Consider the following 13,854-nt stretch of genomic DNA (forward strand, 5'->3'; position numbering starts at 1 on the left):
AAGCACAGAGCCGAGAGAGGTGCAGACAGAGAGTGCAGTGACAGTGAAAGAGAACGTGAGTGGAAGAGGGGTGCACTATAATGGCGTGGGTTCTCTGAAGATTTGGTATTAAAGGTGTCGTCTGAAGAAGAAACTTGGTAATGAATATCTATGCAGCACTGTTAAAAGTCATACATACCTCACCGGATCCTCCGCAGCTCCCGTTCCACTGCCGCACTCTTCTTCCAGCTCCAGTAAAGGGCCATGTGACCACTGCAGCCAGTCACCAGCTGACCCTGACTTATATACAGCCAGTAATTGGCTGCAGCGGTCACATGACCCTGTGACAGAACATCACCTCTAGAGTGCAGCGGAGAGCCGGCACTGTTGGGATGGGAGCTGTGGGAGATCGGGTGAGGCGTCTGGCACTTTTTAACTCTTTGCAATCCAATTTTGGATTCAGGGTTTCCCAGGGGGTTTTATCTTTCTGCCATTATACAATGGCGCCGTCTGCTGGCTAGAGCCAGTACTGTGGTATGGGACATGCTGGAGAGGCCACCGACAATAGTGCCAGCAGAAATATACAGTAAGAATACCCTGATGGACGTCTTCCGACATCTGAGCTGTACAGAATGTCTTCAGACCTCAGACAGTGGCTTGGAAAGGGTTAAAGTTTTATATAGCACTGAGCTGATATCAGTTTCATTTTTTTCTCTCCAAACAGCCCCAGGAAGCCTGTCACTACCTGAGTCCTGCAACTTAATCCCGAGGTGCCCAGCTCCTCATTCCCACACTATCACCCATAGAAGTTGGCGCCCAGACACCCAGAGAACAACAGGAATGGGGAGCCGGGTAAGTATAAACTCCCTGGGACCTACCTTTGAGCACCAGAACTTAATGGTGACAGGTTGCTTTAGGAAGGGAGACTTTTACGAGGTATGGATCGAGTTGTCATAAATCCTGCCTCCACAGCGTGCTTGGTTCTTCAAACTCTGCTCAGCCAATCATTGCATAGCTGGTTGAAGCAATCACAGCCCTCACATTGGTCATTGAGAGCTGCATTGATTGGCTAAGTAGCGCTGGATAAACCAATTGGAGCCATCGGTTCCTGGAGGCGGGATTTTAAATCCTGCAACCAGAAAGTGATCTTCTGTGGGTGGCCAAGGACTAGAAGACGCCCGACAGAGCTCTGAAGAGCAACGGGGGGGGGGGGGGGGGGGGGGGACCGGCCCAAGACTGCCAAGTAAGTATTCCCTTTTTTTCTTGGTATGCAGCTAGGGCTTATTTTAGGGGTAAGCAAATGCATCGCATAAAAATCGGTAGTTTGTGTAATGTGATAAAGAAGTAGGCTCCATAGGGATAAGTTACCCTGCGGGTTGGACCCACTGACTCCAGAGGTCCCTTCCAACTCTCCTAGTCTATGATTCCATATACAGAAAGGGTGTCCGCCCAATGGTCAGGTACAGACCCCACCCCCCAATCACACACACACGGTCATGTACAGACTTAGAAAATATAATGGTTTCACTATTTGGTTTTAGTTGATGGAAAAAAATTGTTGCAAAGAAATCCCCTTAAAAAGCTCGTTTCTATGAAGGCGACTATTGTCAAACGTGGATAGAAGAAGATGAATTTTAGCCTTTTGCTGTTGCCTTCTGCTTTCCCAGCTGAGACTCCAGGTATGTGGCGCACCTATGCACAGGTAGTGTGTGCTGTTACAGCTCATATCTATTCACTTCAGTGGTACAAAGATGCAACACCAGACACAAAGCCATAGACAGATATGCTGCTGCATGTGAAATGCGCCCCCTGCAGTCAGAGAAGGATTACTACTGAGCTGAAATTCTCGCCTTGCACCCCTGAGAGTAGAACACTATTAGTCAGATAGTCATTGCCCCCTAAGCCAGGGGCGTGGTCTGGTGCCAGGCGCTGCCACTGGGCTGTCAAGTGTTCACCTTTTACATATTGCAGAGCTGCGTTATATCTTGGATAATTGTGATGTCTCAGCTTTCTGGAATCCAGCCTAAAAGGTCTGATAGACATTCTGGATTATCAGACAGGGGTTGAAAAGCATGCAATGTTTCCCCTATTAATGTGGCTCTGTCTGTTTGTGAAATTCACTTAGATAGCTTGGAAATTAAAGTGTTAATGCAAAGATTCTTGTGGTAAGAAAAGCAATGTGAGACAGCGAGTGCAGCGGAAGAGAGAAGAGACAGGCAGGGATAATGCTGGACTCACATTAATTCCGTCCCAGGAAAACTCTGTTCGTGTCTGAGAGAGAGGGAGAACAGTCACATGAGAGGCAACATGGAACTAGACAGAGAAAGAAAGAGAGAAAGGAAGAGAAAGAAAGAAGGAGAGACAGAAAGAGAGACAGGAAGAGAGACAGAAAGAGAGACAGAAAGAGAGACAGGAAGAGAGACAGAAAGAGAGACAGAAAGAGAGAAAGGAAGAGAAAGAAAGAAGGAGAGACAGAAAGAGAGACAGAAAGAGAGACAGAAAGAGAGACAGAAAGAGAGACAGAAAGAGAGACAGGAAGAGAGACAGAAAGAGAGACAGAAAGAGAGAAAGGAAGAGAAAGAAAGAAGGAGAGACAGAAAGAGAGACAGAAAGAGAGACAGAAAGAGAGACAGAAAGAGAGACAGAAAGAGAGACAGAAAGAGAGACAGGAAGAGAGACAGGAAGAGAGACAGGAAGAGAGACAGGAAGAGAGACAGAAAGAGAGACAGAAAGAGAGACAGAAAGAGAGACAGAAAGAGAGGCAGAAAGAGAGACAGAAAGAGAGAAAGGAAGAGAAAGAAAGAAGGAGAGACAGAAAGAGAGACAGAAAGAGAGACAGAAAGAGAGACAGGAAGAGAGACAGAAAGAGAGACAGAAAGAGAGACAGAAAGAGAGACAGAAAGAGAGACAGAAAGAGAGACAGGAAGAGAAAGAAAGAAGGAGAGACAGAAAGAGAGACAGAAAGAGAGACAGAAAGAGAGACAGAAAGAGAGACAGAAAGAGAGAAAGGAAGAGAAAGAAAGAAGGAGAGACAGAAAGAGAGACAGAAAGAGAGACAGGAAGAGAAAGAAAGAAGGAGAGACAGAAAGAGAGACAGAAAGAGAGACAGAAAGAGAGACAGAAAGAGAGACAGAAAGAGAGACAGAAAGAGAGAAAGGAAGAGAAAGAAAGAAGGAGAGACAGAAAGAGAGACAGAAAGAGAGACAGAAAGAGAGACAGAAAGAGAGACAGAAAGAGAGACAGAAAGAGAGACAGAAAGAGAGACAGGAAGAGAGACAGAAAGAGAGAAAGGAAGAGAAAGAAAGAAGGAGAGACAGAAAGAGAGACAGAAAGAGAGACAGAAAGAGAGAAAGGAAGAGAAAGAAAGAAGGAGAGACAGAAAGAGAGACAGAAAGAGAGACAGAAAGAGAGACAGAAAGAGAGACAGAAAGAGAGACAGAAAGAGAGACAGGAAGAGAGACAGAAAGAGAGACAGAAAGAGAGACAGAAAGAGAGACAGAAAGAGAGAAAGGAAGAGAAAGAAAGAAGGAGAGACAGAAAGAGAGACAGAAAGAGAGACAGAAAGAGAGACAGAAAGAGAGAAAGGAAGAGAAAGAAAGAAGGAGAGACAGAAAGAGAGACAGAAAGAGAGACAGAAAGAGAGACAGAAAGAGAGACAGAAAGAGAGACAGAAAGAGAGACAGGAAGAGAAAGAAAGAAGGAGAGACAGAAAGAGAGACAGGAAGAGAGACAGGAAGAGAGACAGGAAGAGAGACAGGAAGAGAGACAGGAAGAGAGACAGGAAGAGAGACAGAAAGAGAGACAGGAAGAGAGACAGGAAGAGAGACAGAAAGAGAGACAGAAAGAGAGACAGGAAGAGAGAAAGGAAGAGAGAAAGAAAGAGAGAAAGGAAGAGAGAAAGAAAGAGAGAAAGAAAGAGAGAAAGGAAGAGAGAAAGGAAGAGAGAAAGGAAGAGAGAAAGGAAGAGAGAAAGGAAGAGAGAAAGGAAGAGAGAAAGGAAGAGAGAAAGGAAGAGAGAAAGGAAGAGAGAAAGAAAGAGAGAAAGGAAGGAAGAGAGAAAGGAAGAGAGAAAGGAAGGGAGAAAGGAAGAGAGAAAGAAAAGAGAAAGAAAGAGAGAAAGGAAGAGAGAAAGGAAGAGAGAAAGGAAGAGAGAAAGGAAGAGAGAAAGGAAGAGAGAAAGGAAGAGAGAAAGGAAGGGAGAAAGGAAGGGAGAAAGGAAGGGAGAAAGGAAGGGAGAAAGGAAGAGAGAAAGGAAGAGAGAAAGGAAGAGAGAAAGGAAGAGAGAGAAAAAAAGAGAGAAAGAAAGAGAGAAAGGAAGAGAGAAAGGAAGAGAGAAAAAAAGAGAGAAAGAAAGAGAGAAAGGAAGAGAGAAAGACAGAGCGAAAGGAAGAGCGAAAGGAAGAGAGAAAGAAAAAGAAATAAAGATATGCAATAGATATGAGATAGATAGATAGGAGATAGATAGATAGTTAGATACATAGACAGATAGATAGATAGATAGATAGATAGATAGATAGGAGATAGATAGATAGATAGATAGATAGATAGATAGATAGATAGATAGATAGATAGACAGATAGATAGGAGATATATAGATAGTTAGATACATAGACAGATAGATAGATAGATAGATAGATAGATAGATAGGAGATAGATAGATAGATAGATAGATAGATAGATAGGAGAGAGATAGAAGATAGATAGAAGATAGATAGATAGATAGGAGATAAATAGATAGATAGGAGATAAATAGATAGATAGGAGATAAATAAATAGATAGATAGATAGGAGATAGATAGGAGATAGATAGGAGATAGATAGGAGATAGATAGGAGATAGATAGATAGGAGATAGATAGATAGATAGATAGATAGATAGATAGATAGATAGATAGGAGATAGATAGATAGGAGATATATAGATAGGAGATAGACAGGAGATAGATAGATAGATAAATAGATAGATAGATAGATAGATAGGAGATAGATAAATAGATAGATAGGAGATAGATAGATAGATAGGAGATAGATAGATAGATATGGGATAGATAGATAGATAGATAGATAGATAGATAGATAGATAGATAGATATGAGATAGATAGATAGATAGGAGATAGATAGAAGATAGATAGATATGAGATAGATAGATAGATAGATAGATAGGAGATAGATAGATAGATATGGGATAGATAGATAGATAGATAGATAGAAGATAGATAGATAGATAGATAGATAGGAGATAGATAGATAGGAGATAGATAGGAGATAGATAAATAGATAGATAGGAGATAGATAGATAGATAGATAGATAGATAGATAGATAGATAGGAGATAGATAGATAGATAGATAGATAGATAGATAGATAGATAGATAGATAGATAGGAGATAGATAAATAGATAGATAGGAGATAGATAGATAGATAGATAGGAGATAGATAGATAGAAGATAGATAGATAGATAGATAGATAGATAGATAGATAGATATGAGATAGATAGATAGATAGGAGATAGATAGATAGAAGATAGATAGATAGATAGATATGAGATAGATAGATAGGAGATAGATAGATAGATAGATATGAGATAGATAGATATGAGATAGATAGATAGATAGATAGATAGAGATAGATAGGAGATAAATAGATAGATAGATAGATAGATAGATAGATAGATAGATAGATAGGAGATAGATAGGAGATAGATAGAAGATAGATAGAAGATAGATAAATAGGAGATAGATAGATAGATAAATAGATAAATAGGAGATAGATAGATAGATAGATAGATAGATAGATAGGAGATATATAGATAGGAGATAGATAGATAGATAGATAGATAGATAGGAGAGAGATAGAAGATAGATAGAAGATAGATAGATAGCTAGATAGATAGATAGATAGATAGATAGATAGATAGGAGATATATAGATAGGAGATAGATAGATAGATAGATAGATAGATAGATAGATAGATAGATAGGAGAGAGATAGAAGATAGATAGAAGATAGATAGATAGATAGATAGATAGATAGGAGATAAATAGATAGATAGGAGATAAATAAATAGATAGATAGATAGGAGATAAATAAATAGATAGATAGATAGGAGATAGATAGGAGATAGATAGGAGATAGATAGGAGATAGATAGGAGATAGATAGGAGATAGATAGGAGATAGATAGGAGATAGATAGATAGATAGGAGATAGATAGGAGATAGATAGATAGATAGATAGATAGATAGATAGATAGATAGATAGATAGATAGGAGATATATAGATAGGAGATAGACAGGAGATAGATAGATAAATAGATAGATAGATAGATAGATAGATAGATAGATAGATAGATAGATAGATAGGAGATAGATAAATAGATAGATAGGAGACAGATAGATATGGGATAGATAGATAGATAGGAGATAGATAGATAGGAGATAGATAGATAGGAGATAGATAGATAGATAGATAGAGAGATAGGAGATAGATAGATAGGAGATAGATAGATAGGAGATAGATATGGGATAGATAGATAGATAGATAGATAGATAGATAGGAGATAGATAGATAGAAGATAGATAGATAGATAGATAGATAGATAGATATGAGATAGATAGATAGGAGATAGATAGATAGATATGAGATAGATAGATATGAGATAGATAGATAGATAGATAGAGATAGATAGGAGATAAATAGATAGATAGGAGATAAATAAATAGATAGATAGATAGATAGATAGATAGATAGATAGATAGATAGATAGATAGGAGATAGATAGATAGGAGATAGATAGGAGATAGATAGATAGATATGGGATAGATAGATAGATAGAAGATAGATAGATAGATAGATAGATAGATATGAGATAGATAGATAGATAGAAGATAGATAGATAGATAGATAGATATGAGATAGATAGATAGATAGATAGGAGATAGATAGAAGATAGATATGAGATAGATAGATAGGAGATAGATAGATAGATATGGGATAGATAGATAGATAGAAGATAGATAGATAGATAGATAGATAGATAGATAGATAGGAGATAGATAGAAGATAGATAGATTGATAGGAGATAGATAGAAGATAGATAGATAGATATGAGATAGATAGATAGATAGATAGATAGATAGATAGATAGATAGATAGGAGATAGATAAATAGATATAAGATAGATAGATAGATAGATAGACAGATAGATAGGAGATAGATAGATAGGAGATAGATAGACAGATAGATAGATAGGAGATAGATAGATAGGAGATAGATAGATGGATAGATATGAGATAGATAGATAGATAGATAGATAGATAGATAGATAGATAGATAGATAGATAGATAGGAGATAGATAAATAGATATAAGATAGATAGATAGATAGATAGATGGACAGATAGATAGGAGATAGATAGATAGGAGATAGATAGGAGATAGATAGATAGACAGATAGATAGATAGGAGATAGATAGATAGGAGATAGATAGATGGATAGATATGAGATAGATAGATAGATAGATAGATAGATAGATAGATAGATAGGAGATAGATAGAAGATAGATAGATAGATAGATAGAAAATAGATAGATAGATAGATAGATAGATAGATAGGAGATAGATATATAGGAGATAGATAGGAGATAGATAGATAGATAGATAGATAGGATATAGATAGATAAATAGATAGATAGGAGATAGATAGATAGATAGGAGATAGACAGACAGACAGACAGACAGATAGATAGATAGATAGATAGATAGATAGATAGATAGATAGATATAAGATAGATAGATAGATGGACAGATATGAGATAGATAGATAGATATATAGATATGAAATAGATAGATAGATAGAAGATAGATAGATAGATATGAGATAGATAGATAGATAGATGGATAGATATGAGATAGATAGATAGATAAATAGATAAATAGGCGATAGATAGATAGATAGATAGGAGATAGATAGATAGATAGATAGATATGAGATACATAGATAGATGGACAGATATGAGATAGATAGATAGAAGATAGATAGATAGATAGATAGGAGATAGATAGGAGATAGATAGGAGATACATAGAAGATAGATAGATAGATAGATAGATATGAGATAGATAGATAGATAGATAGATATGAGAGAGATAGATAGATAGGAGATAGATAGATAGATAGATAGATAGATAGATAGATAGATAGGAGATAGATAGATAGATAGATAGATAGGAGAAAGATAGATAGATAGATAGGAGATAGATAGATAGATAGATAGATAGATAGATAGCTATGAGATAGATAGATATGAGATAGATAGATAGCTATGAGATAGATATAAGATAGATAGATAGATAGATATGAGATAGATAGATATGATATAGACAGATAGATAGATAGATAGATAGATAGATAGGAGATAGATAGATAGGAGATAGATAGATAGAAGATAGATAGATAGATAGATAGGAGATAGATAGATAGATAGATAGATAGATAGATAGATAGATAGATAGATATAGATAACACAGACAGACATAGAATGTTCTGCACATTAACAGAGTAAATGAATAGAAGATAACTTCCATATATAAATCTATACATTGTATCCACAGTGACTGACACATATGACACAATGCTTTCAGTAGTCGCACACAAGTAACAAGAACACCTCATCATCTTATCATGCAGGCTCATAGATCTCTGAGGAAAAAATATACAATAACAGTTTAATATATGCATAAAATGTTGGGTAAATTTTGCATCTGAGCACAGTTTATCATAGACAGGGGGTTGCGCAGAGGATAGATGGATGTACTTTCCCATGATTTGATTCAGTATTTTCATATAAAAAGCTGTTTAACTGCTGCTAGAACTTAGATAAAGCCCGTGAGTCCAGCTTCCCTCTCCCACTCATAGAGGAAGACAGTAAAGCACCGATTTCATGGGATGATTATCGCTCAAAATTCATTGGGACGAACGAAAATGAGCAATAACCGTTTAGTGTAAATTCAAAAAAATTGTTGACTATTCGTTTGCTTTCACTCAACATAAAAAACATGGCTGGATTGCTGGCTTCTCGCTGCGTGTAAACGCTCCCCATTTTACATGGAATGTAAAGCGCAGAGTGAGAAGCTCGTGATCCAGCAGTGATCTGCCTGTCTAAATGCTTTGCACGAGTGCTAACAACCTTAGCGGTAATATCAGCAATCATGTAGTCGTTTAGACGACCATCTTCCTGTCTAAGTGGGACTTAAGTCCTACTACACCCCCCATATTCAGAGAGAAAGCCTGAGACCTGCTTCATAGAGAAAGCCTTGCATTAAGATGCAAAGATAATTGCTCAAAAGATTTGAGCAATCATTTTGCATAAACAACTAAGTAGCATATTAGCGTGCAAATGAAGCCTTTCGCTGAATGCAGATAACAGCTGGAGGTCTATTATCTGCATTCAGTTCCGTTGTTCCTCAGAACTTAGCGTGCGGTCCTGATAAGCAGGAACAACGGTTTTCAAGCTGGCTTGAAGTCAGCGATAAACGAATAGTGCACGAAAAGTGCATGATGGGCACACGTTTAAATGCAGCGATTATTGCTCAAAAGATGGCTTTTGAGCGAATTTTGAGCGATAATCGTTGTGTCTAAATGGGCCTTTAGTCCTACTACACTCCCCATATTCAGAGAGAAAGCCTTAGACCTGCTTCCCCCACCAACCCATAGAGAAAGCCTGTAAGTCCTCCTTTGCCCACTTAGGTCAGCTTCACACGACCAGGTCGGATAGCAGAATCCAGCTGTAACCCTGGACAGCAACCCTGTGTACATGCCAAATCTGTAATGCTGATGACCGCAGAGGCTCACAAGCGGTCATGCGCAGTACATATTTTTTCTTTAATATTTGTGTTTCCCTCACAGTCACTAGGCGATGACACAAAAAACCCATTGAAATATCAATTGCGTATGGGCTGCAGGCTGGACAGCCTCCATTGACTTCAATAGAGGAATCCTTTGCAAATCTGAAGCAAAACATGCTGCAATTTTACCTCCGCTGTGAGTGTGAAGGAAAAAGCAAAAGTACATACCTGTCAATGTGTGCAATATACTGTGGATCCTCCAAATGGAAACTGACCACGGATTCCACAACAGGAATCCGGTCATGTGAAGCCGGCCTTCTAGAGAAAGTGCATTAGAGCTTCTTCCCCCGCCCACTCACAGAGAAAGCCTGTGAGTTCTGCTTCCCCCGCCCACTCATAGAGAAAGCCATTGAGTCTTCCTTTTCCTGCCCACTCATAGAGAAAGCCTGTGAGTCCTCCTTCCCTTCCACGTATTAAGAAAGCCCATGAGTCCTGCTTCCCTCCCACTCATAAAGAAAGCCTGTGAGTTCTGCTTCCCTCCCACTCATAGAGAAAGCCTGTGAGTCCTCCCTCCCCCACCCACTCAGAGAAAGCATGTGAGTTCTGCTTCTCCTGCCCACTCAAAGAGAAAGCCTGTGAGTCCTGCTTCTCCCACCCACTCATAGAGAAAGCCTCATTCTGATGATCCCTTTAAGGCATTCAGAGGGGTTATCATGACCCATTCATGAACCGTGAAACAATTTTTAATCTTGTACTTTTCCCAGAATTATGGAGACACAAATGTTTGCCAATTTATCTCAGAAATGGTATCAGGATGCACCTAAGACTGTTAGCTGTGGAGCGGTTATTCTTTAATTGTTCTGTTTGTAAGACATCAGCAATGTGTTTACGCCAAAAATGATATTTTAGCTTGGGAACATGGTTTTGTAGTCAAAAATGTATGTAATCATATATCCTGCATATGTAACATTTGTATAATCCATCCCATATCTATATGATAGTTACGCCTTTTCTTTCCTTTTAATAAAATTACGGTGTTGGGTGGTTTAGAGCCAGAACCCATTACCATTGACTGCAATTCAGATTTCCGGCTCTGAGTTTCTGTTGACGGTATAGTCACTTGTGACTCTTCCTTATTGATTTTACCTGATCCAGGCGTACTGTTTTAAAAATTTATTTTACAGTTTGGAGGCCCCAGCGAGATGCTATTCCTTTACATTTACAACTGAACGGAGGGCAGCTGCCTTCTTTTCTCAGATGAAGCAGCACCTTGGGGCAAAAGTTTTCTCTTGACTTTTCCTAACAGAGGAGATTGTCTGCGGTGTCAGGGTTTCAACTTCAGCATTATTGAACTTGCTCCTTATCAGGTAAAATTACCTTTTTGTTTGTTTGTATCTTGTTTGTGTTTTCTTTTTTGGTTGTTTTATTTGTTTCATTATTTTCCTGTGTTACCACAAGCAGTACAGCGAAGCCTCTGCAACTTATCATTTCCTGCCTTGTGTTCATGCTTAAACTCTTCCCTTTCCAATTGCTGCCTTGCCTTCCTGTGTGATTATTCAGCAAGTCCTATTTCTGTGACATTATACAGATCTGTTATGGCATCCAACCGAACATTTAGAGCTTTGGACATGTGACATGACATTTGATCATGATGACTATCTGTTCAGTCGAGGCCGACTTTCGGCTTCTTTCAGTTCTTCCAAGTTTGTATTCGCCTTGACTGTGTCTGGTCAGCGCGTTCTTTAGTGTCCTTTTCTTTGTGCCGAGCATCAATGTTGTTTTCAGAGAATTGCCTCGCATGATATGTCCAAAGTACGAGAGCTGCTGTTCACTGATATTTATGTTCTAAAAAATGTATTTCAAGCTTTCGGGCCGTACCCCCCACAAGTAACATGGAAACCATTTAGTGGTCATTAGTGGTCAGTCACCCTTGCAGAGAAGACTCCATTATAGACAACAGACTATTATTTGGGTATGATTGAAATGATGCATTTTAGCTAAATAACACCTTGTGTAAACACAGATGAGTATTGTGAACTGTTGGACATTGGCATTACCGCAGTGCTCATTATGCTCAGACTTGGAATAAACAAGATGGTATTCTCAATGCCATTAGGCCCCCTGAGCTCCTGCAGCAGTTCCTGCACATTGCTGTCACTGTGACAGCGCTAAGTTATGGGCTGACAGAGAGACTGCTGAGGTTCTTGCAGTGCGGTCAGTCCAGGCCTGTGTACAGAATAGGGGGGCAGAATGCTGCTGGCTTGGGGGTCTGAAGTATGTGACAAGTGCTGGTAACTCTCCCTTTGTGAGGACAATATGCAGCATCTCATAATGCATCATCGCTTTTTGGGGAAAATATAACCCACTCTATTGAGGTAATACTGGGGGCAGAAGGCGAATGTAATAGCTGTATCGTTATACGATGTGATAAGCAGTTAGAGACGTCTTCAAACCAGTTCCAGAGACTCGGTCAGGATGAAATAAAAAAATCCCCATTAAATAGAAGTCCTTGAGTCATCCTCTGCTGCAATACAACTTGTTTGCCTTAGGGCGCCTTCACATCAGCTTATGTTGGCTGCGTGTATTTTTTACGTGCAGACTGTGCAGTGCTAAAACCCTATTGATTTACATTGGGCCATCCAGATCTGCCTTTTTCAAACAAAGTTTGAAGCATGTCCTATTTCCGTGCCTATTGCAGGCTAATGGGCTTCCTACAACTTAACGTTGCATCCCAACCGTTCTGTGCCTTCTATAGCCAGTGATTGTCACATGTCCTGGTAAGCAGCAACCAAGAAGGATAAAAGGGCTGGGAAGTCATTTTAAGTTATGAGAAAACCCTTTTGAATTACGCAGCAAATGCGCATTTTGCATGTGTGTTTGTTGCATAGTGTGTATTACACGCAACCAACCCTCGCAAAACACACAGACAGCATATGGACATGTGATTGAGCCCTTAAAGCGCCGCAACAAAGGGCAGCACACTTTCTATAGAGAACCTGTCAGTACACAGAATGCCAATTGATTTTAATTAGCACCCTGTAATACGTTATTTCCCCTGTGGTGGCACTGCTAAGAAATGGAATACTTGTTAGGTTCTGGCACAGATTACAGCTGATTGCTGAGGATTATCCTCATTTTCATGGTTTGTTTTTTAACAAAAAAGGATTACCAAAGCAAGACAGCCCCTATACGTTTAGGGTTGTCGACAGCCGGTATGATAGCTGTTACACGGCTTACTTGAATGTCAAGTAGTAAAGGAGTATGGAAGGTGTCACTGTAAATTGGTAATAAGGTGTGCATTGACTAGCCCCTTTATTAGAGCCCTGGCTATCTAACAATTGGCGCTTCCAAAACAGCATTATACAATGTCCATACAACCAAAGTACTAATTACCAGTTGTCTGTAAGTCTCTGAGTGAGTGTGTTACATGCTCTGCCCCTGACCACATGATGTTGATGTCATTGCAGGTCCTAAAGCATAAAACATGCAGAGCCTGACAGCAACCGTGTGCTGACAGTACTTGTGAGGATGTTACTGTCATGTGATCAGTCACCTCGACTTTGACCTCAGCCCCTGATAACATGACGGTCACGTAATCACAGGTGCTTCACTTTCTTAAAAACCTGCAGAGCCAGACAGCAGGCGTGTTTTCACAGGGCCTGTGATGATGTCACCGTCATGTGATCAGTCACCAGCTCTCAGCTACGCCCCCTGATCATATGACGGTGAACAATGTATGTAACAGAGCCGTGTGTGCTATGTGTGATGCACATGTAGCAAAGCCGTGTGTGCTGTGTGTGATGTGCATGTAGCAGAGACGTGTGTGCTGCATGTGACACGCATGTAGCAAAACTGTGTGTGATGCACATGTAACAGAGCTGTGTGTGATGTGTTTGACACGCACATGTAGCAGAGCCATGTGTGCTGTGTGCCATGCACAGATATGTGTGTTCTGTGTGTGGTGCACATGTAGCAGAGCCGTGTGTGACACAGCAAAGCTGTCTGTGCTGTGTGTGATGCTGATGTAGCAGAG

At 39.5% G+C, this 13,854-nt stretch overlaps 1 protein-coding gene across 1 annotated transcript in view; it reads right to left on the reverse strand.

Moving 5' to 3' along the window:
- The window catches only part of FAM131B (family with sequence similarity 131 member B), a 149,258-nt gene that overhangs the window by 86,149 nt on the left and 49,255 nt on the right, over positions 1–13,854 (reverse strand). Inside the window, exon 3 of the mRNA XM_066601498.1 lies at positions 2,218–2,250. Within this exon, the coding sequence (XP_066457595.1) occupies positions 2,218–2,250 (33 nt within the window). The remainder of the gene's footprint in view (positions 1–2,217; positions 2,251–13,854) is intronic.

The sequence above is a fragment of the Eleutherodactylus coqui genome, chromosome 4, assembly GCF_035609145.1.
Source record: "Eleutherodactylus coqui strain aEleCoq1 chromosome 4, aEleCoq1.hap1, whole genome shotgun sequence".
Classification (NCBI taxonomy): domain Eukaryota; kingdom Metazoa; phylum Chordata; class Amphibia; order Anura; family Eleutherodactylidae; genus Eleutherodactylus; species Eleutherodactylus coqui.